The sequence below is a fragment of the Myodes glareolus genome, chromosome 22 (assembly GCF_982192425.1).
Source record: "Myodes glareolus chromosome 22, mMyoGla1.1, whole genome shotgun sequence".
NCBI classification, from domain to species: Eukaryota; Metazoa; Chordata; class Mammalia; order Rodentia; family Cricetidae; genus Myodes; species Myodes glareolus.
The window spans coordinates 7937240-7964829 of NC_142047.1; the positions used below are offsets into that span (position 1 = coordinate 7937240).

At 38.9% G+C, this 27590-nt stretch overlaps 1 protein-coding gene across 4 annotated transcripts in view; it reads left to right on the forward strand.

Moving 5' to 3' along the window:
- Anapc10 (anaphase promoting complex subunit 10) overlaps positions 1-26978 on the forward strand; it is a 48978-nt gene extending 22000 nt beyond the window's left edge. For all 4 annotated transcript variants that reach the window (XM_085682124.2, XM_085682126.2, XM_048440102.3 and 1 more), the window contains one exon: positions 26279-26978. In XM_085682124.2, coding sequence (XP_085538250.1) covers positions 26279-26509 — 231 coding nt within the window. In that variant the 3' untranslated portion in view covers positions 26510-26978. The remainder of the gene's footprint in view (positions 1-26278) is intronic.
- The last annotated feature ends 612 nt before the right edge of the window (positions 26979-27590 follow it).

Sequence of the window (27590 nt, forward strand, 5' to 3'; positions counted from 1 at the left end):
CTATGAGTGGCTCTAGTATATATTCAAGTATTTAAATAGTTCTTTTTTTTTCTAGAAATTATGGATCTGGCTACTTAAAACATTTTAAATACTTATTTTTTGTAATCTTACTGATTTGAAGTAGTAACTTAAGAACTGAAGGTGAGAAAAAGGAATGACTACCTTATGTATCTTATATGATTCTTTTCTGCCATCATTCCCTTCATTCCCGTTATAGAACATGGCTGGATCTTTGTGTCTCTACTGAAGACTCTCTACAGAGGCTCTCCAGTGTTCTGTAGTGTAGCTGAGGAGGCACTTAAAATGGACTTTATATTGATAGAAAACTGCCTGGAGGCTGGAGAGATGGCTCAGTGGTTAAGAGCATTGACTGCTTTTCCAGAGGTCCTGAGTTCAGTTCCTACATGGTGGCTCATAACCATCTGTAATGAGATCTGATGCTCTGTTCTGGCTTGCAGGCAAACATGCTGTATATATAGCAAATAAATAAATCTTTTTTTTAAGAAAAAAAAATTGGCTTGGGTCAAATTGATTTTTTTTTGCCAAAATTGATTTTATTTATATGCCACATATTTATTTTTAAATTTTATAAGTTGGTGTTTAAGAGGATTGCATAAGCTATTGATGAGATTTTATAAGCAAAAATTACATTTACAGAAGAGATTTTCTAGACAGAGTGAGGATTTTTTTTTATTTCACAGTCTTTGTTTTAATTTTTCTTCAACTCTATCAGTTCATCTGTGTTACCCTTCTTCAGGGTTATTGCTGTTCAGGGAGAGCTTTCAAATAAGGGCACTAATGTTGAATTTTTAAATCTTTTTGTTTTGTTTTGTTTTGTTTTTGTTTTTTGAGACAGGGTTTCTCTATGTAGTTCTGGCTGCTCTGAAACTCTTTCTGTAGACCATACTGGCCTGGAACTCACAGAGATCTGCCTGCTTCTGATTCCTGAGTGCTGGGACTGATGGCATGCCACCCCCTCCTGGTAAATCTTTTGTATTTTAATATTATGTTTTCACTTAATAGTGTTTTGATCTGTGAAAGGAAAATAATATGTAAAGAAAATTTTATCTAAATAACAGAGTTGATGTAATTATTTAAACATTTTAGAAAAATCAAACAAAAACTTAACAATTTGCTAATTCTAGCTCTTTTTAAGATTGTTATGGAACTTTCTGTGCTTAAATATGAACTGAAGTCATTTTGGTTTTGGGGTTTTACTGTTTTTGTTTGTTTGTTTTGTTTTTTTTTCAAGACAGGCTTTCTCTGTGTAGCCCTGCTGTCTGGAACTCATTTTGTAGACAAGGCTGGCCTTGAACTCCCAGAGCTCCTTCTGCCTCTGCCTCCCTAGTGCTGATATTAAAGGCATGCACCACAATGCCCAAGCTGAAGTAATTTCTTACACATATCTTGAAGGCACTCAAAGTTGTTTCTAAACTCTTCTTGGAAAAAAACAGCTTGCAGCTGGGTGGTGGTAGGTAGCATATACCTTTAATCCTGAAGGCAGAGACAGGCTGATCTTTGAGTTTGAGGCCAGCTTGGTCTACAGTCCCAGCAGTCCCAGCACTCAGGAATCAGAAGCAGGCAGATCTCTGTGAGTTCCAGGCCAGTATGGTCTACAGAAAGAGTTTCAGAGCAGCCAGGACTACATAGAGAAACCCTGTCTCAAAAAACAAAAACAAAACAAAATAAAAAGATTTAAAAATTCAACATTAGTGCCCTTATTTGAAAGCTCTCCCTGAACAGCAATAATCCTGAAGAAGGGTGGGTAACACAGATGAACTGATAGAGTTGAAGAGAAATTAAAACAAAGACTGTGAAATAAAAAAAATCCTCACTCTGTCTAGCGACACTTAAGAGTTTCAATGAAAATATATAGGAGGCAGAAATCAAATAGTTGGACTTTGGAGTTTAAATTTTAGATTAGAAAATGCTAATAATGTTGATTTGATGGTGCTGCAGACCTGGCTGCTGACATCCTGGTGACATTAGGATTTATTTGAGGTTAGATCAGTTCAAGAGGAAGGAGTGCATCTAAAGGTATGTGGAAGGAATTGTGGCTGATGGCCACCAGGGGTATATCGGGACTATGAATAGGGTCTATGTAAGGAGAATGTTACCATTTACTAGAAACTGAGTGCAGGATTAATGATTGTGTATCGGGAGGGTGGGAAGAGGAATTAGATAGATGAGATTAATTTTGGTCACTAGTTTCTGGCTTCTCTTCAGGTAGATTTGAGGATCATCAGTGTGTAAGTAGCAGCTTAGAAGTGGTGTTAGCTCACACAGGGAGTATAATTGTAATTTTTAAAAAAGCAGCATATGAGAAAAAGATGCCATGTGGCAGAACTCAGGTGAAGAGGTTTTTTTTTATTGTGAGAAAGTGAATGGGAAAGGAGGGGAGGGGAGACCAACTTCTGGGGACAGGAGAGGCAGAGCTAGGGCTTGGGGAGAGACACACACAGAGAAAGAGATGGGAGGTGGGTAAGGCCCACCTTTTATAAGGGAACATAGGGAATATGCATAGGAGAAGACATATCCTGTCAGCACCTCAAGGGCAGGCCAATACAGATGCCTGAATACTAACAATAGTAGTAGGAAAAACTTTGTTAGGGCTGAGTCCATGGAAATGCCAGCACAGATTATTAGCCGTTATTCAGTTATTTAGTACTTGAGACTAAAAGTACTTAGGACTTAAGATTTAAAAATTATAAGGACTAAAATGCAATTCACTTACTCTTCATATATATATGTAGTATGAAAGGAATTTTATGACTGTTTTAGTCACTTTGTTCTTGAAAATTTTGTCCTGTGGAATATTTTGTTTATCAGCACTTGGAGGGGGAACGGGGAGAGAAAGGGGAGGTGGGGAGGAGGTGGAAATTTTTAATAAATAAATCAATTTTAAAAAAAGGAATATGAAAACCACCAACTCATAGTTCAATATTTTTAAATGCCAGCAATGTCTAATGTGCCCACTATGATTTCTTTTGTAATATTACTTGATACTTGATGTTGATAACTCTAGAAGAGAATAAGTTAAGCACAACTTCTATAAATAATGCAAAGTCATCCTAAAAAAAATCAGTACTTGGAGTTTTGGGGATTTTAGATTTTTAGATTAGGAATGCTCAAACTGTATTTGTACCAAATAGGATGATTTTGAAGGACATTCATGTGTGTGTGTGTGTGTGTGTGTGTGTGTGTGTGAGAGAGAGAGAGACAGAGACAGAGAGAGAGAGAGACAGAGACAGAGACAGAGACAGAGAGAGAGGGAGACAGACAGACACTGAGACAGAGACAGGGTTGACACATGTGAAGGTCAGAGAACTGCTTTGTGCTGTGGTTCTCTACTTCTACCTTTACATTCGTTCCTGGGATTAAACTCAGGTGTTCAGACTTGCATTTGGGGACTTTGACTCCTGGAGAAGTGGACACAGCTGAGCCATCTTGCTAGCCCCTAAGGTCACTACCCTACCCCTGTTACTTTTTATTTATTTATTCATCTCATTTATTGGTTTTCTCTTCTCTATTCCTATCTTTTCTTTTTTTGAGACAGGTTTCTCTGTGTAGTCTTGGCTGCCCTGGAACTCCTTCTGTAGACCAGGCTGGCTTCAAACTCAAAGAGGTCTGACTGCCTCTGCTCCCAAGTGCTGGGATTAAAGGTGTGTGCTTCCTCTTGGCTTTTAAGGTCCCATTTTTTCTTAGTGGTTACAGATTGTGCTGTTGCTTCCATGCAGAGTAGTGACAATGACAGCTAAAGAGCAGGAAGAAACTGTAACTTTGTGTATGTGACGGAATATATTTTGATAGAAATACATACTTTACTTTCAAAAGTGAAGATGGTATGATTTCAGAGATACAGATTACTGATTACTTTTGCCCCCACCCATTTGCCTTGAACTTACTGTGTACAACCCAGGCTGACCTAGAGCTCATGGTCCACATGTTTCTGCCCTCTGGTGCTGGCATTACAGGTGTATACTGTCAGACCTAGCTCAGTTCCTCTTGTTCATCAGATAGCCCAGCTAAACAGGGAGGAGGATGTGTGGCTGAAACTTAGCACAAAAACTCATTAAATCTTTTAGTATATAGGTTGGCCAGTAACCTATGCTTGTCTAGCTTGTTTCAAAATTTCCAGGAAAATTGGATTTTCTGTCATAGATGTTGAAAAAAATTCAGTTGTAAAATTTACCAACATATATTAAAGTTAAAATATATAGTTCAGTAGTACAACACATGTTCAGAACTTTTTACTTTCAAAACTGAAATTCTGTACTTATTAAATCATAGCTTTTTATTTTTCTCTGTAGTCCTCATGAATTTGTATATTCTTTTCTGGTTTTTATGAATTTGACTATACTACACATCTTTATGCAAGTGAAATAATGCAATGTTTGTGTTTTGTGACTGACTTACTTCACTTAGCATGATGTCTTAAAGCATTATGCCTGAATTTCCCTCCTTTTAAGTTCAGAATATTTCATTTACATACTCCCACACTTGACATTTTGCTTCTTTCTGTCCAGTGGATACTTGCATTGGTCCCACGTGTTGTCAGTTTAAAGACTGATGCTGCTGTGGGCACAAGTGTGCATGTCTCCAGACCTAGCTTCAACTCCTTGGATGTACACTCAGATGCAGGGTTGATGGATCCTGTGATAGGGGTGTGTGTGTGTGTGTGTGTGTGTGTGTGTGTGTGTGTGTGTGTGTGTGTGTTTTCTTATAAATTCGACTCACAAGAAATAGAAGCAAAGTTTGCAGCAACAAGAAGAGAGGTTGGTGGTTAAAGGAGATATATGCTGGATTGGGTGGTAAGGCGAAGGAGCACGTAAAAACTGGTGTTTTTAAAGAATACAGCAAACTATTAGATAAGGGAAGCTGTAGCACACATAGAATGAATTGGGTAGATGCAAGAGGAGAAATAGATAGCAAGGAATGGGGAAAATACCTGTGCCTACAATAGGCTTTATTTATTGATCTCTCATACCTGGTCACTTTTATTTTTTGTTTCCATGGATAGATACACAATTTTCACATAACCCCTGAGTTAATCAGTTTTTTATTGCTATAACAAAAGTACTGGACACAGTCAGCTTAGGAATAAGAAAGGTTGATTTTGGCTCACAGTTGGGGAGATTTCAGTCCATGATTAATCAGTCCTTTTGCTTTGCAACCTATGGCAAGGCATCGAGTCTTGGTGTAAAGTATGCAGTAGGGTAGAGATGTTCACATCATAGTTGGAAGTAAAAGAGAGAAGAGGAAGTAATGAGGGTCCTAGGATGCCCTTCATGGACATGTCCCAATGTCTGGAAAATCTTCCGAGTCCTACTTTTTAAATACAATTTTAAAGATTTTTTTTTGATTATGTGTATGAGTGTGTGGGTGTGTGCACTTGAGTGCAGTTGCCTGAAGAGGTTCCCTGAGCTGAATTAGAGGAAGTTGTGAGCCATCCAGTGTGCATGCTAGGAACCAAGCTCAGGTCCTCTGCAAGAGCAGTATGTCCTCTTAACCACTGAGTTAGCTCACTGACCCAGAACTGATTCTTCCTTTTTTTTTTTTTAAACATTTACTTATTTTATTTTATGTGTATGAGGGTTGTGGTAGTTTGAGTAAAATTGACCTCATAGGCTCATAGGTACTATTGGGAGCTGTGACTTGTTGGAGGAAGTATGTCACAGGAGGGGCACAAGGACTTCAAGGTCTCAGATGTAGCATGCCCAGTGTAGCAGTCTCTTCCTCCTGTCAGTGGATCTAGATGCAGAACTCTGAACTCCTTCTCCAGCACCATGTCTGCCTCCATGCTGCCATGTCCCACCATGTTAATAATGGACTAAACCTCTGAACCGTAAGCCAATCCCAATTCAATGTTTTCCTTTATAAGAGTTGCTGTGGTCATGGTGTCTCTTCACAGCAATGAAACCCTAACTAAGACAAGTGTTTTGCCTTCATGTATGTATGTTCATTACATGTGTGCCCTGATGCCCATGGAGGCCAGAATAGTGCTTTGTATCCGTGGGTACTGGAGTTACAAATGGCTGTAAAGCTACCAGATGGGTGCTGGGAACTGAACATGGGTCCTCTGGAAGAACAGCCATTTTTCTTAACCACTGAGCCATCTCTAGTTCCAAGAAACCACTTCTTACAGTTTCCATAGTGCCAAGCTAGGGACTAAATTTCTACTACATGACTATACTATGTACATGACCCTCTTACCCTTAATAATGTGGTGACTTGTGGTTTTTGTTTTATTGAAACAAGATCTCACTAGTCCAGGTTTTTTTTTTTCCGAACTCTTAGTCTTCCTGCTTAAACATCCTACCATAAGTGGCTTCCTTTTCCTTCCTTTCTTTCTTTATTAGAGATAGTGTTTTCCTGTATAGCCCAGGCTCACCTCCACTTTACTTTGTAGCCCAGGCTGGCCTTGAACATGGACTTCTCTTCTCGGTGCCCTGAGTACTGGTGAGTGAGGTGAAGGGACTGCAGCAGCTGCTCTGCACCCCTTCTCACCAGAGCATTTGCAGAATATCCTAGGAAGGGAGTTTAGTCAGGTACCTTTCTTTCTCTCTCAGCTCGGTTTACCGGTTTAGGTAAGCAGAGGACCTTTGGATCTTCAGTTTTCAAAACGAAGAAATGAAAACATTGGAGTAAGGCTTGGGATGAAAGGCTGTATGTAAAAGGCAGTGAGTGTTTCTCTTTCATAAAAGAATTAAGTACAGTCATCATACGAGGATTTGTATGTTTTTGGATATCTTCTTGTGCTTAAAGTTAAGGTTAATGAACAGAAATAGTAACTCAGCTGTTTTGGTGGTATTTTTAGAATGAAGATTCTACATTCTAATTAGTGTAGGAATGATCACAACTAGTTTTGATTTAGTTGGTGCTTAGTCAAGTAGGCAGAGACAGTAGGTAGGGAAGACTTGAGGGGTGGAGACAGAGGGAGAGAGAGACAGAGAGAGAAAGAAAACACAGAACTCTGCATACCATGGTGCACCTGTAGAGATCAGTGGACGACCTTGAGAAAGTCAATGGATGACCTTGAGATCTGTCTTACTTTACTTTCTATTGTTCTGATAAACATCATGGCTAAAAAGCAGCTTGGTGAGTTTATATAGGTTTATTCATAATAGGTTTGTTTTGTGTTAAGTACGCTTGTTCATAATAGCTTTATTTAATGTTAAAGCTCATGTTAAAGTCCATTACAGTTTATAGTCCATCTCTAGGGGAAGTCAGGACAGGAACTCAAAACAGGAACCTAGAAGCAGGAACAAAAGCAAAGGCCATGGAGGAACAGGCTTACTCCGTCTGCTTTCTTTTAACATCCAGGACCACCTGCCCAGGGATGGTACCACCCTTGATCGGCTGGGCCCTCCCACACTGATCATTAAGAAAATGACTCACAGGCTTGCTTATAGGCAATTTGGTGGAGACATCTCATTTAAGGTTTCCTCTCCGCAGTGGTCACAACAGGAGCTAGCGCAGTGTTGGTATTCCTCTTCTACTGTTCTTGAGCCAGAGTCTCCTCTCCACTGCACATGCCGGGCTGTGATTCTCCTCTCTGCCCCCGTTAGCAGTCAGGATCACAAACTCACAGACTCTGATGACTGACTGTGTAAACTCAGGTTCCTGGAAGCACTACACTCACTAAATCGTCTCTGCGGCCCTCAAAGAACTAGTAACAAAAGGTCTGGGTTTTGACTAAATAATTTCCTAGGGAAATGGTTCAGATAGTTGGTTATGTAACCCAATAAAAATACTATGTTTACAAAATGTTTTAGTATGTACATACATTGCAGAAGAATTAGATAAAGCATATTAGCATATACTTTCCTTCACAACGTTTTTGTGTATGTGTATGCATGTAAAGGCCAGAGGGCAACTGTAGGTGTTCCTCCTCAGATTCCGCCCCCCCCCCCTTTTTTTTTAAGACAGGTTCTCACTGACCTGGAGATTATCAAATAGGCTAGGATGATGCTGGCTCGAAGGCCCCAAAGATCCACCTATCTCCACCCCGCAGTGCTAGGATCACAATAAGCATGTGTCAGTATGACCAGCTTTTTATGTGGGTTCTGGGGTCCAACTCAGTCCTCCTGTTTGCACAGTAAGCACTCTACCAACTCTAACACTTCTTCCTTTCTTCCTTCTCCTCTTCCCCCTTCCTTCTCTTCTTGTTCTTTTCCTCTTCTTTCTTCTGTATTGAGAACACCTTAAAATCTACCATTTATTGGGCCGGTCAAATGGCTTCTTGGGTAAGGGTGCTTGCTGACAAACTTGATGAACTGAGGTCAATACCTGATACCCATATGGTTAGAAGCAAAGAGCTGTCTGTTCCCTGCCCCGACATACATAATAAAAAAAAACTGTCTTAGTAATTGTCAAGTATAGAATATATTTGTTGGGGAAGGCTGCTTGTTTGTTCCTAGCTGCTCAGCCCTAAAATAACCACACAGAAACTTAATTAAATTAATTAAATCACTGCTTGGCCTATTAGCTCTAGCTTCTTATTGGCTAGCTCTTACCTCTTAATTTAACCCATTTCTATTAACCTGTGTATTGCCACGTGGCTATGGCTTACTGGCAAGGTTCTGTCCGGCGGCGCCTGTCTCTGGTGGGGCTTCATGGCTTCTTACTGACTCCGCCTACTCTCTCTATATGTATCTCTTCCAGCCTGGCTATGTTCTGTTAAGCCATTGGTCAAAAGCAGCCTCTTTATTCATTAACCAATAAAAACAACACATATACAGAAGGACTTCCCACACCATATATTACTGTCCATAGTTACCATGATGTAAATAGATCTCTTGAACTGATTCCTCCTATTAGACTGAAAGTTTGTATCCTTTAATAGCATCTTGACAGCCCTACACCTCTAACCTCTGGCATCCACCTTTCTATTCTCCAGTTTTATATATGTATGCTTACATTTATTGCTTTGAATTTTAATTAGCATACAAAGTATTAAGTTTCATAAGACACAGGTTCCACATGTGAGAGAAGGCAGACAGTTCTTATCAGTTCTGGATTATTTCACTGTCTTAGTTAGGGTTACTATTGCTGTGATTAAAAAGCAAGTTGGGAAGGAAAGGGTTTGTTTATCTTGCACTTCCATATCACTGTTCATCCCTGAAGGAAGTCAGGACAGGAACTCAGGCAGGGCAGGAACTCGGAGGCAGGAGCTGATGCAGAGGGTAAGATCAGAAAAAAATTATGCTCAGCTAGTTGATAAGATTTTGTTGGGAAATGTTAGTCTCATTAATTATTTTTAAAAAGTCATTTTACTGTTTCTCTGAGACTTGTCAATGAGATTTTGAGGGGTGCTCCTGCCTTTGGAATATTTCTTTTGCATTAAGAGCTGCCTTGTGTTGGGAGGGACTTGCTTAAGATAAATTTGGAATTCATGTTTGAGAGTTTTCTGTTAATTGAAGTCCAGATTATTAGAATATGGAATTCCCACGACTCACTGAACTCCATTTAAACTGAGGTGGTCTGTTCACCGTGTACTTGCCATTGAACTCCAAGTTCTCAACCTTGGCTGATGGGGAGGGGCAGTCTGCTTCATCATTTGCAATCTGGGATTTAAACATTGTTTTCAGAGTAGGACAGAAGGATGAGACCTAAACCAGAGAAGGAACAGGCTTCTAGATTGTCTTTGCCACACGCTGCTTGATGTTTAGAGCCTGTCAGATCAGGATTGGAGTCTTGGCATTATCACTTACTTTATAATATGGTCTCTCCTTTTTATTTTTTAGTATTTATTTAAAAAAAACTGAGATTCACAGTTCCTACCCTATTTAATTACTGTAAAGATGAGATGAGATATGTTATGTAGGCATCCATTATAAACTGAGCAATAGTGGACACTTAGCTTTAGTCACGGTGCTGATGCTTATGTCCTGTCCACTAGTGACGGTGGTCTCAGTCATATGCAAATGCCCTTTCCAGCTTCTCCCTCTGGCTTTATGTTGGCTGCTGCTTGAAGTGTCACTTGTTGACTTTTAAAAATCATTACTATTTGGCATTTGGTGTCCACCCCAACAACTCATCTGCTTTTTATACAAATACAGGTTCTATTGGTTTTATATAGTACACATTTAATTCATTGAAATTACACTATCAGTGGATTACTGTTGTGTGTAAAGGAACAGTTAAGCAATTTAAATCCATTTCATGTTGTCTACTAACACAAAATCTAATAGTTATGTTATGTTGACATAACGAAATCTAATCTAATGTTATGTTGAAACATTGATCTTCTGGTAGGGTAACTTTTGCCTTTGAATTTTGCACTTTGTTCTCCAAGTGTTTTATGTTTTAAGATTCATTTTTATTGGCATCATTTTAAAAATAAAGCTGATTTAGTAGTATGAATAACTTTGGGTTTTACTTCTGAGCACTTATACTTTTCCTTGTCTTGAAGAATGTACTATTTTTAGTTGGTAATGAAAAATTTACAGCAATAAATTGATGCAGTAGAGAATATAAATAGAATTTTTCTTTTTAAAAAAGAAGTAATTTATGTGCATCTTAACTGTCAAGATGTAAACCAAGCTAAAAGTTTCAGAAAAGCTCTGCTTTTCCTAATTGCATATTTATTTTCCTAAACTTTTTTGCTAAACAGTGAATGAAGCTGTGAGAGTCATCATAGCATCCTAAAGGTGGGAAAGCTGGCAGAAGTTACTGAGTTTTCGAAGTGTTCAAGGCATGCCACTTTGTTCTTTTTCTTTTTGTTTTTATTCTTGTTTTTAAAGCTAGGATTTTTCTGTGTAACAGCCCTGGCTGTCCTGGAACTCACTTTGTAGACCAAGCTGACCTCAAACTCACAGAGATCTGCCTTCCTCTGCCCCTAAGTACTGGGATTAAAGGTGTACACTACCACTGCCTGACTCAGGGCATGCCTCCTTAACATCGTTTAATGAAACCAAAGACAAACACCTAGAGAAGAGTTATGACCTCTGAAAAATCATTCTTGGAAAGAAATTGATGTCTCGACACCAGGGGCGTTAGTAAAACTTTTTGTGTTTTGTGGTCTGGAATAACGAATAGTACTTTTTGCCTTAGAAACTGATGTGTGATAGTTTGTATCTCTGTGTGTGTGTGTGTGTGTGAGAGAGAGAGAGAGAGAGAGAGAGAGAGAGAGAGAGAGAGAGAGAGAACAGGCATGTATGTAGCTGCAAGCATGTGTCAATAATCATGTGCACATTTATATCTATGAGCGTACTTGAGAAGGAAGGGATATAAAAAGTGGTAATGTTTATTCACCATTAATATAAGTTAGATATTGATTTAACCATATCAATGTCAAAACACCCTTATTTACTTACTCATTAATCTTCACGGTATTTCTCATTAATAATTGAGTATAATCCTTTTCTGGAATGGTGTTAGAACTTTGCACTGATGATAGTGGCAGAAAATCAAGGATCATCTTACACATTTGTTCATATTGTTTATCCCATAATAAGCATTCAAAAAACATGCTCTTTGTGCTTTAAGATATGAATAGTGCTTGATAACTTAAAGGTTTTGTTACTATTTTAAGTAGAGCAGACACTTGTTTTTGTAGAAAGCTTCAGAGAAGTGGTAGCACTTTCTTTCCTTGGGGAGAAATCTTGATGAGGATGTTGGGAGCTGCATGTATGGCTCTCCTTTGGAGTTTCTGTCAAAATGCATTATTGACTTGGAGCAAATTATAGAGCTATAGGTTGTTAAGGTAAAATTTCCTTAGATGGCCAGTATTGTTATGTTATGTATTGTTATGTTTCAGGCCCATTTGAATATCTAATTGATCCTATCATTATAGAAATACTTAAAAATAAAATTGTCTTTGCCAACAATGTGGTAAATGAAAACCCTAGAAAAAGCATTAACATCTTTTACTTTTGAAATGTAATTCAGCTAGTGGGCTATCCATGGAAATGGATCATGCTGGACAGGAGTTGGGAAAAGGAAATATAAAAGATATGAGATGCATTTGGGAGAGGAATAAATCAGGCAAAAATATTACAGGAAGCTCATTAGAAAACATTTTAACTGTCTTGAATCTCAAAAAAGTAGTGAAATAGTGTATTTGAATTTCTGAGAGAGTAGGTGTGTGTGTGTTTGCTCTGCACTTACCCGTGTGAGTTACTGATGCTAGTATTGCAGTGAGTTCTTTTCCAGTGGTGAGCAAAGAAATGGAGTTTTATCTTGAAGCTCATCTTAGATAATATGGATCCCTAAAATGGTAGGAGATTTTGTCCTGTTGTATCAGTCTTTATTTGTAACACTGCAGGAGAATGAAAACTAGTATATTTTCTCCTTTAAAAAGGACATCTTCTACATCGTCAGAAAACAACACATTATAAATGGGTTTCAAAAATAGTGATATATAAAAATTTATAATGGAAAGAATTGATGATATATTTCACCTAGAGTAAGAAAGACAATGTGTAATAAGGGATTTTGTGGTTTTCCAGCTCAATGCATGTGTTTGAAAGCTGTTCTCTCAGCAGCGTGGGTGGCAAGTTATGCTACCATATAATGTATTGTAGTTGGCTCTCCACACTTGTCAGGGTTAGTGTTCAACCATTCGGAAAATTTTCCCATTGTTCCTCATGTGAACCAAGGGCAGTGCTGAATTCCCAATAACTTACAGAAAAGGTTAATTAGAGAGTGGAAATTTCATTACTTCCGATTGCTTCAATACATTAGTATATGGTCTATAATTTTATCTGTTCTTACACATTTTTAGGCAAAAGGATATATCAAAATTAAAATTTCACCTTGTTTTTAAAGAGATTGTTACAGAAATTTGTATACAGAATCCTATCCTTTTTTTGTATTAGCACTCTATTTCCATCTTAAGAGTTTTGCTTTAGATGGACCGTAGCTCTTGGCAGCTAGTGCATTTTCAACAAATAATACTGTTTCTAGTAAGAGTTGCAGAGGCAAGAAAAAAAACTTTGTGTGAGGTCCTTGTAAACTGAACCTTTGGAACACTGCTTCAACCCACCCTCCCCACCCCCACCCCAGTGCTTCTTCCTTATTTGTGTAATGGTTGTAAATTTACATCCTTTAAAAATAACTAAAGCATTTTATATTTATTTATGTGTGCTTAATTTTTGTCTTTACCTCTTGTGCTAGGAACAGAGAAATAAGCAATTATGGTATTGAACTTCCCATTGTGCCAGTACCTCTACAGCATAAGCCCAGGAAACTAGAGAGCTGCCTGCAGGGTGTCTGCAGGATGCTTGTGCAGCCATCAGTGTCTGCTTGTCACCACCTCCCCCCGCCACTCCCAACCCTGCCGAAAATTTCTCTTAGAATATAAAAACTTTGTGTTTTCTGGATGTAGCGAAAACACTTGTTGGTCCTTGTCTTCCCGGTTTGTGAGGGCTTCCTTTATAGCTTTATAGGGTGATTTGTCACAGATATATATTATGTGTTGTCACATCAGAAAGTGTCAAATAAAGACTTTTATGTATTTATACTGTAAAAAAATTTTGAATGAAATTAGAATTGGGGCTGAGAAATTATGATCTTTGTTGAAGACATGCATGAAGAGTGAATATTAACTTTCATCATTTAAAATTTATTTTATTATAAAGTGAAATCTGTTGACTAGAGACATATAATAATATCTTAAATATCCTATATTTTACTTAAAATTCAGAGTCTTAAGTGTATTTTTTTTTTCCTGGCAATATTTTGAGCTGACCAGGAAGGTAGTTCTCAACCTTCCTATCTCTGCAACCTTTTAATACATGTCCTCATGTTATGGTGACCCACAACCATAAAACTATTTTGTTGCTACTTTATAACTGCAATTTTGTTACTGTTGTGAATTGTAAATATCTGATTTGCAGGATATCTGATTTGTGGCTCCCAAAGGGGTTGTGGCCCACAGGTTGAGAACCACTGCTCTAAATAATCACTTCGTAAGCTAGAAGCATGTTAGGAAGTGTATTTATGTACCCAAAGAGTAATTTTCATTTGTGAGCTTATCCACTTCATCTGTTTCTGCACCCATGCTATTTCTGAGGTTTGTGTCATAGTCAGGCAGTGAATTTCCAGATGTAATCCAGTGGATGATGGACAGTCGGACCTCCACGCAGACTTGGAACATTACGAGGTGATAGGGAACTCAGTTTGGTAAGATGGAAATTCTAGATTGCAGTTGCCCATAAGGTGTAGCATTTGTTTTTCTCTTAGAAACTTTTTACTGTAGAAGTTAATAAAAGAGAAAATCTGAGTTAACATTTCACTTGCTTCTCATAAAGATCATTTTAGGCTCATTTGCCTTTGTTTCTTGATCAGTAAAAATGTCCTTTTGCATTTCCTGGTAATTGTATGTATCTTAATTATTAATTTGGATGATCAGAACCAGATTACTGTATTTTAAGGACAGGCTATTACATTTTAGTCAGTAGATCTGGTAGGCAGTGGTGCTTTTTAACCTCCCATGTGTTACATGCAATTATTTACTTACTGGTTGTCTTAATCTTTTCTTCTTCAGTTTAGAGGATGCCATCTAAGCAAACTGTATCTCACACATGGCTTCTGGGAAGAAATAAAAGCACAAGTCCTTAACATGTTAGTTTTCTAAGGGCCTCAGGGGTCTGAGTTTTGTGATTGCCACGAAGCCTAATTGCTCACAGGGCACCTGGCACACTGCCATTTCCCCAGTGTGCTGTTTGTTGGTGCCTGTGAATAGAGCAGAATGCCTCGCTTTTTCTGCACAGTTGGCAGTGGCTGCAGTTTTAGGAAAGAGGCTAACATTTTTCTCAAAGATGGCAGTTCACATGAAGATGAAGTCAAATGATAGCTAAGCCTGTTTGTAAGTAGTAGAGTTAGTCCAGTCATTTCAAAGCTTATATAAAGTAAAATTTGTTGCATCTCCCTCCAAAACACTAATTTGTATACTGTCACTTTATTCTTAACCTGATAACCTGAATTTGTTGCAACCCTTCTGAAAGTAAGGTATGAGTTTGATGTTTTATGCTTTTGTATTTTTATAAAAGACACTGGTCATATAAATTATAGGGCCAATGGAAATCAGAAATGTTTTAAGCAAATTGTGTTTGGAGGCTATTTCGCTTGTTCCTGAGGCCCCTCAGAGATGCTTACATTCAGATATTTAGAACTGTGGACTGGGTTTTGCTTCTGCCTGGATCTGACAAGAACGTTCTTACCCTCATTGTCCTGACTTGTCTCTGTACACAGAGACTCACTGTACCTTGTGAGACTCATGTGAATTACTCCTACTCTTCTTCAAAGTTCTACTTTTCTTTAAAGACTGAGTAGAATTAGGGCCTTTTGAATTAATTTTTATTCATTTTCTGGATGTGTTGTCTTACTCTTCTTTTTTCAGAGAGACATGGTTTAGTTACTTTATTTCTTTTGTGATATTCAGAAGTTTAGTGGTAAAAGTACTTTCTGATTTTCATTTCTGGGACAGGGAGATGACTCTGTAGATAAACTGTCTGTCTTGAAAGCATGAGGTCTTGAGTTTGGATCCCCAGCATCCCATAAAAGTTGAATATTTCTGTAACCTCAGTGTTGGGTGGCAGGGGGAGTTGGAGAGGAGACAGGCGGATCCCTGGAGCTCACTGGCCAGCCAGCTGGTCTAGCTAAATTGACATTACAGTCAGTAAGAGACTGTCTCCCAAAAAAAAAATGGTATGGACTGGAGAAATGACTCAGCAGTTAAGAATACCTGCTGCTCTTGCAGAGGGCCTGGATTCAGTTCTACATACACATGTGGTGGTTTACAGCTGTTTGTAACTTCTGTTTCAGGTGACTCGGCGCTCTCTTCAGTCCTTTATGGGCAACCAGACACCTACCTGTGTGGTACACATAAGACAGAACTCTCACTCACACAGATAAAATGAATTTAAAAGAGCATGTGGACATCTATTTCTGGCACCCACATGTATGCACTTACACACACACACACACACACACACACACAAATAAGTAAATAAATTCTGCCATCTTGCCTTTACCACGTAGATGTCTTAGTTAATGTTTTATTGCTGTGAAAGACACCATAACTCAACAACTCTTAAAAAAGAAAGAATTCATTTTGGGCTGGCTTACAGTTTAAAGGTTTAGTCCCTTATCATCATGGAAGGAAGGATGGTGGCCTGCAGGCAGGTGTGGTGCTGAGAGGTCTACTTCTAGATCCGCAGGCAGCAGGAAGAGACTGGAGCACTGGGTGTGGCTTGCACATCTGAGATGTCAAAGCCTGACCCCCAGTGACAAACTTCCATCAAAGCTAGCAGTACTCCAACAAGGCCACACCTCCTAATATTGCCCCTCCCTCTCTGTCTGTGGAGGGGACCATTGTTATTCAAACCACCACAGTGACCTTGAGACTAATTGTGTTACTTGTTTGAACTACAAAATTTTCAGCTATATCAGAGATGTGGTAGATAGAATGACCAAATGAGGTACGTGGCACTCTCTGACAGTTCAGTGAATGGTTTTAAAGCATCCTGTACACAGCAGCTAGAAATCAGATCAGTGTCCACCTCAGCCATCACCAGACTCTTCTTCCTGTGGTAGATGGGACAAATACAGGAACTCACAACTGGACTACACTCAATCCTGAGTGAGATGTCTGTATCAAATCCCTCCCCCAGGGCTCAGGGAATCTGCTGAAGTGGAGGCCAAAAGAGTGTTAGAGCCAGTGGGGATGGAGGACACTAAGGAATCAAGGACTTCTAGATAGCGCAGACAGACACACTTCTGAGTGAGGCAGCCTGCACAGGACAGGACCTACACAGGTCTCAGCCAGATGGGGTCCCACACTGAAAGGGAAAGTGGACACAAGTCCCTGTCTCTGACCTAGAAACTATCTCTAATTGACAAGCACTCACAAAGGGAAAATTAGTTTTCTCCGATTTGATGGAGTATCACTGGGTCTATAAGCCACACTTAAGAGAAGGCTCTATGCCCAGTAGTGGATGTGCCAACACAAAATGAGCTCAGTGGTATTTTGAAGTTATTTTTGTTTTTGTCTTATAATGCTTTGTTTGGGATTTTTGGTTTTTGTTAACCTTACAAGCCTTACTTATATATTATAGTTTCTGATTTTGTGTTTTTAGGGAATGTGTGTGTAAATTTGCATGTCTCTATGTATGTGTTTATTGTGCTTTCTCTTTGGCTCCTTTTTTCTGTTTGTTGTCTTTGCCTTATTCTAGTTTGTTTGTTTTCCTTTAGTTGTTTGTTTGTTTTTTAATGAGAGCAAGAAAGAATGTGAATTTGGTGGGTGGAGAAGGGAGAATCTGGGGGAGGAGAAACCATGATAAGATTAAATTATTTTCACTTAATAAAAGAATCTTATAATAAACTTTGTCATATAATTTCATGAAACAGAGAGTATTTTAAAAATATGTAAATATTATATATAAATGTGTTTCTTTGGGTTTATAAGGATCCGAAAGCACAGCCTTGGCATCATCTACTAGCACTGAATTTCTGTAGTGCTGTTTACCCTAATACTGGAAAACTAACATCTCGGCGCCTTAGACTTTTTACACATAGTGCAGATTAAAGTAGTATACCAAGGCTTGTAGCAAGCTTTTTCGTTGGCTGCCAGCTCACAAATAACGACACAGAAACTTATTAATTATGAAAGCTTGGCCATTAGTTTAGGCTTGTCCCACTAGCTCTTGTTATACCCAAATCCGCGAAGTCCCCACAAAAGCCAACAAGGAAACCAAGTCCTGTATGTAAAAACAAAGAGCCTCTATTTTAATCAAGTTTGCAAACTCGGTCTCTCCACATTTCCAACGTATTGGAATAACCGGAGAGCCCCAAGCTCAATTAGAATGGGTTTTTTATGGTAGTAAAGGTGGGGTGTGTGTGTGAGGGGTTTCTAAGGTTCAGGACCTCTGATTGGCTGGCATTTTTTCTAGGGGTGTCCTGGTGAATGTGCCCTGGCAGGTGGTCCTACCTACAGCGGTTAGAATGTTAGGCATTTCCTTTGAATTGTCGGTTCTTGGGCAGTGGTCAGGTTATCTCAACTTGTGGTTCCTCATTGTCTCAGTTAAACTACTGAGACTCAGGCCTCTTATTAAATTTATCGATGACCGAGTTCTACTCTGGCAGGTGATAATGGTTGAAGTAAAAAACTTCCTTTGGGTGACCTGCCCATACTTATCATGACTGGCCCCCACAGCTCTTATAACTTAAACCATGTTTTTTGTTAATCTACATTTTTACCATTTGACCTTTACCTCTCCCATTCTGTGTGTCTGACTCATTCTCCATCTCGATGGCATCTCCTCTTGCATCTAGATTCATCTCAAGTTTTCTTTCTGTGCCCAAAAGTCCCACCTATCTCTTCTGCCTAGCTGTTGGCCATTTAGCTCTTTATCAAACCGATCACAGTTTTATATCTCCACACAGTGTACAAATATGCCACAACAGGTGCTGGAGACACTGGCTGATCTTCCAGAGGACCTGAATTCCATTCCCAGCACCTACATCACAGCTCACAACCATCTGGCTTCTGTTGGCACCAGGCATGCATAGTGTATACAGACATCCAAGCAGGCAAATGCCTATACTCCTCTTAAATACTAATTAAATAGTAAAATTATTAAATAGCTTAGCTCATAGAGCTGCTACAAGGTTGAACTGTCAATCTAGATATTTTTTAGAAGAATGCTCAATAGAGTAAGTGCCCAAAAGTAGGAAGTCATAAAGTGAGGAGACTTTAGTGACGTCTTTAATCAGGATTTAGGCCTACAGTACCTGTTTTTAGTTTTTTTTTTTTTTTGATAGTTTACTTGCTTGTTTTGGTCTCATAGATTTCTTCATTTTCTTGGTATAGTTATTTCATGTAGATATTTGTTGAAGTCATACACATTTTATTATTGTGGACATCTGTGTATTATATATATGCCCTATGTTTATTCATTTGGGAGCATTATCTTATTTTTCTTGAAATTAATAGCATTCTCTTTCTTCTGCCCTAATTTTTCAAATACTTATCATCAATGTGTCTCTAGCTTTTCTGACAGCTCAATAAAATACCCCTTGAAATAGCCACACTTAGTGTCTTAGTTTCATGTCTTTTCCTTGTGTTCATCTCTTCCTGGATCGGCTGCTCAGTTGCTCCTTCAGTGTGCTTGTACAAGGGGTGTGTAACAAGGGATTTATCATAGGGATTTTGTGCTCTTCTCACATAGGATACAGTTTTCTGTGAGGTTGTATATTCAAACAATACTGTTTAAGTACAGAGGACAGAAGTTTAAAAGTGAAGATTGGCATAAGGCACTGTGATTCTGCAAAGAGTCTGCAACCCAGTAACATTAGCTACCGCTTCTGTGTGTGCTAGCTCTCATAGCCTCGAGCCTCGTGATGTGGGTGTCCTACAGAGTCAGCTGATGCTGTTGCTCTCAAGTGGTATGAGTTCAGACTTGTACTTTCATGTCCAGGACTTGAAGAAGCTGCAGAAGAAAAGGTGATTGCAGGTGTGCTTCTGTAGATCTCCTGAAGTGTACCTGCTAGACTTGAGTATTAACAGAAAGGGACCACAGCCTCATTTCTACATTCCACTGCAGCTTCACTACTACTTTCCTCATTTTGGAGATGCTGGAATCAAACCCACGGGTCTCCAGCTTCTTCCACCACTGTGTTGCACTCCTGGCCTCTTGCAACAGTTATTTGTCTCCTTGTATAAAATGAAGTCTTCCTTTTTGGCCCTAGCTGGTCTAGAACTCCTAAGCCTGTCTAGTAGTTGTCACACCCCAGCATGTTTGGTAGATGGGACCTTGGGCATAGACCACCAACTCTGACTCATTCCCTACTTTTTGCATGAAAATGTCCTTGTATAACTTAATGAAAAGGTTGAACTGTAGATTACCACATTAACACATCACAAGGCCACTACAGGTGCTCCATAGACCCAGCACTGCTATCTAGAATCAATTGCCCTGTTTCTTCTGAGGATACATCTTTCTGGGGGTGTTAGAGGTGGCTTTTTGTTGCAGGATTTTTACTGTAATTGCACTGAAGCCTGCCTGTCCCTGGGGCCAGACCCACATCATCCTCTGGCAGCTCTTTGTCTCTCCTAGATCCTTCTCCTTGGACTCTTCCTGTAGTTAACCCCCAGCCCTGTGTCTGTTCTCCAGGCTCGCATAGCTATCCCCTTAGCTCTTTCCCTTCAACTTCCTCATCTCTCTCATCTCTCTCACCTCTTCTGTTTGCAGAGTCCTTATTTCTGAATCTCAGGTCCTCATCTTTCTTGTTTTGCTTCCTTTTTGGGTGGAATTCATCTTCCACATGGGAGGTAAATTATTGAAATCCTGTATGACTGAAAACTTTAATAATCTCACCCCTGAGAGATGATTTGGCTGGGTTTGGAGTTCTGTCTTGGAAATGATTTTCCTTCATTATTTTAAACACATTCTCCATCACCTCATAGTTTTCAGTGTAAATGTTGAGAAATACAACACCACTTTTAATTTCTGATACTTTACATGTGACCTGTTATCTCTGTAGAAGCTTTTATAATTTCTTAATCTTTGATGCTTTGAACTTTGGTGCTGTGCCTTGTCATTGTGTTGGATCCCTGTCAATTTGGGGACATTTGCCTTGTAACATGCTCATTTGCTTTGATACTTTTCCTTTTGTTCTCTTTGTTCTCTCTCAAGAAGTCAGACTCACATTTTTAACTGTAATACTTTGTGCATAGATTCCCATCTCCCTTTGTTTTCCAAGCAATTAATTTAACTTCTATTTTTAAAAAGATTTATTTATTTATTATGTATATAGTGTTCTGCCTGCACCTATGCCTACATGCCAGAAGAGGGCACCAAATCTCATTATAGATGTTTGTGAACCACTGTGTGGGTGCTGGGAATTGAACTCAAGACCTCTGGAACAGCAACCAGTGCTCTTAATCATAAAGCCATCTCTTCAGCCCCTTAATTTCTATTTCTTAAAGAACATTTAATCTTAGTGCCTATTTTTTAATTTCTAGGATTTTTTCTGTTCTTTGGTTTGTAAGAGAACAGCATTCTATTCTTGTTCCATGGATATGTGTCACTGGAGATATTTATATGTTGCTTGTTTTGAAATTTCTTGCATTCCTTTCAGTGCCTCTCACTGAAATTCCCTTTTTAAAATTTTACTTGTTTTCTTACTTCACTTTCTATTTTATTTTATTTGTTCTTATGCTGGTAGATTCTTGGGTGTTTTTTCATATTCAGAGAGTTCAATTTGATACAATTTTTGCTCATATTAGAAGTGGGCCTTGTGATTGTGTGACCAAGCTGGAACCGACATGTCCTTCAAGTTTTTGCTCACGTTCCCTTTATAAAGTCTAGAATGTTCACTTTATTTAAAATTGCATATACATGCTCAATGCTTCTGCCTTGGCTTTTTTTTTTCTCCCTTTCTCCCACACTGTTTTTATTATTTGATATGCTTAATAATATGTATTTGGGTTTTTTATCATCCCCGCTAGAATACAAACTGCTTACATTTGTTTTTATTTTTATCAAAACGAATTAGAATGGTGCTCAACACAAAGTGATTAGTCATTCAATAAAATTCGTTAAATTGAGGATATTTGTGTTTCACTATCTGTAGGTCTTTTCTTTACAAACTTCCCATTTTGCCCAGAAATGATTTCTTATCTCACCCAAGTACCTAGCAGGATAGACGGAAGAGTCTGTAGAGAGATACAAGTGACCTATGGGGAAGTCAGTGTTCTTGTAGCTGAGCAAGATGAAAGAACCAAGGGCCTTGCTATTGGGTCATATGATTCTGCCATCTTTTCCTGGTTTTGCCTAGCTCTAAAAGTTTGCCTTTTCCAGGTTGTCCACATAGAAAAGCCTTATCTCTCTGTAAGAGTGGGGAAGGAACTCGATCAACCAAAAGCAGCAGAGAATGCTGGCCAGTTTTGTTTGCTTATTGGTTTATATCTGTTCTAACCTGCTATTCATTCCTTCAAAAGGGCCTTCCCTCCAGGTTCAGATACTGAAGTTTAGTTACCTTGCTTTCTGTTGGTTTCTAGTCCTTTCTCCTCCCCTCTCAGCCCTGTCTTTCCACATGTCATGCAGTGAACGTCATGGATGGAACGAAACTGGACGTTAGTTGTCCAGCAGACTTCTCTCAGTTTACCACCTCTCAGTTGTTGTCTAGTTGTTCTTCTCCTGGCTTTTATGGATTTATATGTTTTCCCCAGTGCTTCAGTTGTTAATTCTGTTGAATCTAAGAGCAAGAGGAAAAGTCTGTATATTTGCTGAACTCCTTTTTCAGAGTGCTTGCAGATCATAGTCAAATGCTATTTGCATAAAGACTAGTGATGAGATGTACTTCCTGATCATAAAGAGCACAAAGCACAGTGACTTGGTGATTGCTTTCTCTTACTGCATCTTCCAGAACGGTCCACATCCTGCTGTATAGTAGGCATGGAAGTTGTTGACTGAATGAATTTTCATCTAAGCGGGCTCCTTATGATCTTTATGTAGCACATTTTACCAAGTTAGAGTTAGGTGAGAGCGCTTTGAGTGTTGTTTTATCTTTTTATGTTTTCTCATGACAAAAGAGAGTCACAGAAAGGTGTAGCCCTGATAATATGCAGAATAGGGCATAGATATTGGAAGGTGCCTGTGATAAGCATGGTTACACTGACTCTGAGAACTAGATTTCTGAAGATGCATTAAGCCAGCATTCTGATGACCCTAAAGGAAATTAGGGTTAGGGGTCAAAGGTCTCATGTGACAGAGCAGAAGCCCCTGTAGTGGTTCTTATTTTATAACATGAAAGTAATTCACCAAAAGGTGTGTGAATCCCTTGACCTGTTTTAAAATTTTATTTTTATTTTTTTTATGTGTTTGTGTGTATGCCTGTGTACAACTTGCATGCAGTGCTTCTATTGACCAGAAGAGGGTGTTAGATTCCCTGGAACTCGAGTTAACCAATTGGTGCGGGAGAATTGTCTGTATTCTGTCAATCATATTTTAAATAAATGCTGATTGGCCAGGCAGGAAGTATAGGCAGGAAAACCAGACAGGAAGTAGAGATGGAGCAAAGAGAACAGGAGTATTCTAGGAAGCAGGAAGCTCCCTCACCATTCCTGCCCAGATTACTAAAGAAGCAACATGTGAGCTGACAGCTGAAAAAGGTACCAAGCCATGTGGCTAACGTAGATAAGGATAATGGGGTAATATGTGTTATAAGAGCCAATAAGTAGCCAGAGCTAAGGGCCAATCAGTTTATAGTCTTATGGAGTCCTCTGTGTGATTTTCTTTGGGACTTGCCAGCTGTGGGGTACTGGGCGGGACAGAAATCCCAACAAGCTGGTCCTTATGTTACAACCAATGCTTATGAGCCTCCATGTGGGTGCTGGGGATTGGACCCTGGTTCCATGGAGGAGTAGCCAGTGCTGTTCACCACCGAACCATCCCTCCAGCCCCAGCCCTTGCTCACTTTCAGTGATGTATAGTCAGTGTCTCCTTGTCTATTCTTGACCTTTGCAGGTTTCAGAATCTGCCTCTAGTTTAGTATGAATTTCTATCATCGCTGTTGTGGATAATGTGGTTCAGGTACTATGCTGAGAAGCTTAGGAGAGCATGTTCAGGTCCATACTTTACCCAGGGGACTGACTTCAAGTAGCCCTGAGGAAAAAGACAGTAGTAGCTACAGCATGAATAGGTAAAAGATCATGGACAAGTCTGAGATGTGGACATTGCTTGTTACCTAGGCAATGTTCCTCCTTCTGTCCTTCCTGGACAGCAAAGATCACTTTCCACAGTAAACGCCCGAAACTTGCTGCCCTTTTACAAAGGCGTGTGATACAGATACGGCCAATGGGAAACTTGGTAGCCTCTGAAAACCTGTTGACCTCACTGAACTTGTCTTTCACAGGGCAGTCAGGGAGCACAGCAATGCAGAAAGGAAATCCTGGGTCATTTTAAAAAAAGAAACAAGTCTTGTTTTTAATACGGATACAAACAAAAATCTACACACTAAAGTAAAAAGCTTATTGAATTTTCACAGAAAATGTTCTTTGTAATAGTGAACAATTAAATAAAGTTCCTAAAGAAATCCTCTACACACTTTCCAAAGTCTGAAGCCTAGTATGCTTCCTGTCACCAAAAAACAAAAACAAAGCAACAAAAAACTGCCTTTCATTTTGCTTGCTTACAGAGGAAATATGTTACGTGTAGTCTTGTGTCTAAGTCCTCAATATAGATTAGCATGGATTGCGCCTCTTTCCTGCCATATGGTATTCTACATTAGAAATGCACTGTTTATTTCTTTGACCATTAGTGTGTATTCAAACAATTATATATAATGTTTCTATGAGCATTTTAATATATTGAACTTTCTCTATTGATCTGGGTGCCCTCAAATTCAGATGTGCCTGTCTTTGCCTTCCAAGTGCTGGGATTAAAGATACGTACCATCGTACTCAGCAAATATATAACTGTTTAGAATAGGACTCTATCTGTGTAGTCTTTGACAGATGTGTTGTATATCAGCCCAGCCTGAGGCTTACTCTTCTTCTTTGCCAGTTTCATACATATATAGTGAACTTTTATTACTTCCATCTACCATCATCAATCCCCATTCCTTCCTGCTGCAACTCTTCCTCTCAACACATCTCTTACTCTCATGTCTGCCTTTGTTTTTTATAATTTACTTCTTACAGTCTACCTTCACTAATGGGAGCTCACCTACTCCAGCTGGACCAAACTAGTCCCTCTGAATGTGGTTGACAGTTACATGACTGGGGCAGACTGAGGAGCCACTGGCAGTGGCACCAGGATTTATACCTACTGCTTGTGCTGGCTTTTTGGGATCCTATTCTCTTTGAATAGATATCTTGCTCAGCCTAGATTATAGTAGGGAGGGCCTTGGACCGTCCCCTAAGCAATGTGCCTTACCCTCTCTGAGTAGTGGAATCCGGGGTGGGGTGGGAGGGTATATGGAGGGAATGGAAGGAGAGGAAGGAGTGGGAACTTGGATTGGTATGTATAATGAAAAAAAGATAGTTTGTTTTCTTTTTAAAAAAATAAAAAAGGAAAAAAATTTACTTCTTACTTTCATATCTGAGTTTAATTATGATTGCTTATATGAGCATGGGTGGAAAGTTATTTACTGGAATAAGGACAATTTTTAGTGCTACACCACTAAGGAAGATGATACTCCCCCTCCCCCAACTGCCAGTAGTTCCTCAAGGAGGGGTGAGGCCTCATGAGTTCCTTTCTCGCTCAGGATGGATGTTTACAGCTGTCTTATGCAGGTCTCGTGTAGTCACCGTAGGTGGCATGAGGTCATGAGCACAATAGCTGCAGCACAGCCGCAGGACTTCACAGCACACCTCTGTGTCTCCAGCTTTTACATCCTTTCTGCCTCTCTTCCGAGATTCCCTCTGAACCTTGGAGGGAATGAGATAGATGCTCCATTTATGAGCGATCACTTCATTTTCATTGATTGTCAGCGTTCTGACCACTTGTGAGACTTTGAGTTAACCATCACCATTGCAATAAGAAAGCTGTGAGCAGGATTGAGAGCAGCACTGGCCTGTGGGTATGAACATTAATATTTAACTTACAGCTTGATAACATGTCAGTTTAGCGAAACAAGTAGTGGGTTTCCTATTGGTCCCATCACCTCACCACTTGTAGGCTTTTGACCGAGTTTACACTAACAGGCACAAGGTCCTTCTTTTGAGCTGGGCCTTGAATCCAGTCAGAAAGCAATTGGTTATCCCTAGAGATGGTTTTTCTTCTTTTTAAAAGTTGGTGGTGGTGGAGTGTGCGTGTATGGTACACATGTACTTTGAGGAAAGGGAGTTTTGCTTTGAGGTCACATTCAATACTTTGAAAGAAAAAGAATTTTAAATCAGGAAGGAGCCTATAAACTTGATAGTAATGAAATTTATATTAACTTATAAGCTTCTTCCTAAGAAAGTAGAATCATATAGGAATGAAGTTTACCTCTTCTGGTTTTGATCTACAAAAGTGACAATTCCCTTTAAAAGTTTTATTTGGAACAGGATAAAGACAGAACAGCAAATTAAACAATGCAAAGTCTGGCTTGAATTTCAGTGACGTGGTTCAGGAATATGATAGAATCTCCATAATTTCTAAAATAGCCCTAAATATACTTCTATAATTTTGTACTATGTATTTGTGCAAAGTGAAGTTTTTGGAGGTGGTTAGTATATTGTTATTCTTTCAGCGAGCAGAAATTTAAGAGTAGTTATAGAATGCATTCATTGTAAACTTATTCATAGGGTGAAAGTATAATTGGATTTTTTTTTTCTTATCAGCAACTTGAATTGGTGGAACCAAGTGGCTGGATTCACGTTCCTTTAACTGACAATCATAAGAAGCCAACTCGCACGTTCATGATACAGATCGCTGTTCTAGCCAATCACCAAAACGGAAGAGACACCCACATGAGACAGATTAAGATATACACACCAGTGGAAGAGAGCTCTATTGGAAAGTTCCCTCGATGCACAACCATCGATTTTATGATGTATCGTTCAATACGGTGACTTGAAAATGGGACAGAAGTAAAATAGACATTTGTTTTATCCTGTCATTGAATATTGTATCAAGTATCTTTAGTGGTAAAGCATGTTATTTCACAATTTTATATACATTTAAAACACTTTAACTTAGATAAATAATTTTTGGTAATGCCTGTTTATTGTTTTATACAATAAAGTTCATATTTTATATTACTAAAAGTGAATTTGAAGCCAATCTTTACATTTTTCTTTACATTAAAAGGAAATTAGTTAAACTGAAAATTTCAAGATGTACATAATTTTTTACTAGCATATGTTTATTTTATATAATGCTTGTTGGGTATTTAGGAACAAAACTCTGTTATTCTAGTGTACCTGTAATTTTTAATAATATAAGATTTAATTTTTTGTAGGGGAAATTTAATTTTTTTAAATGTGTGATCCTTTTTAGGCGTACTATCACAATAAACTGGCATTAGATGTCTGTTATGAACCAGTCTGTTGAGGTCTTTTGATCCTTGCCTGTAATATAGCATTCTGGAGGCTGAGACAGAGGGATTGTGAGTTTCAGTTTAGCGTGGCCTATACAGTGAAAGCCTGTCTTAAAGGGACTAGAGCTTTAGCAGGGGAGAAGCCAGTGATTTCGAGGATGTAATTGTCCTACTTTCTTTCTTCCATCATGTTAGAAATTGCCATTTAATTTGCAGTTTATCTCAGTCCATGTAAAGAACTTATATGAAAAACTTCCAGTTGTGTCTGACATTGTAACATCTCCCACAGATATTTCCTACGAGAATTTAAGAAGAAATAGCTTTTTTTTTTTCCTGTAGAACATGGCATAAACAGTGCATGTTGACTGGTTCATAACGTGGTATGCCCTGTATCTGAATTAGTCCCAGGACTGCCCTTCAATTCACTTTTGTTTTAGAAATGTTGTTTGTTCATTGTTGGGTATATGTAAGTCTAAACCCAGAATGTTTAAAATAATAGTGTGTTCGCTTTGCTTTATTCTGGTAGCAAGTACTGTTTACTAGGTTACTACTGAAAATATGGCTTCACTTCCTTTTTGAACTAAAAGTTTTTTGTTTGTTGTTTTATTCCCTTG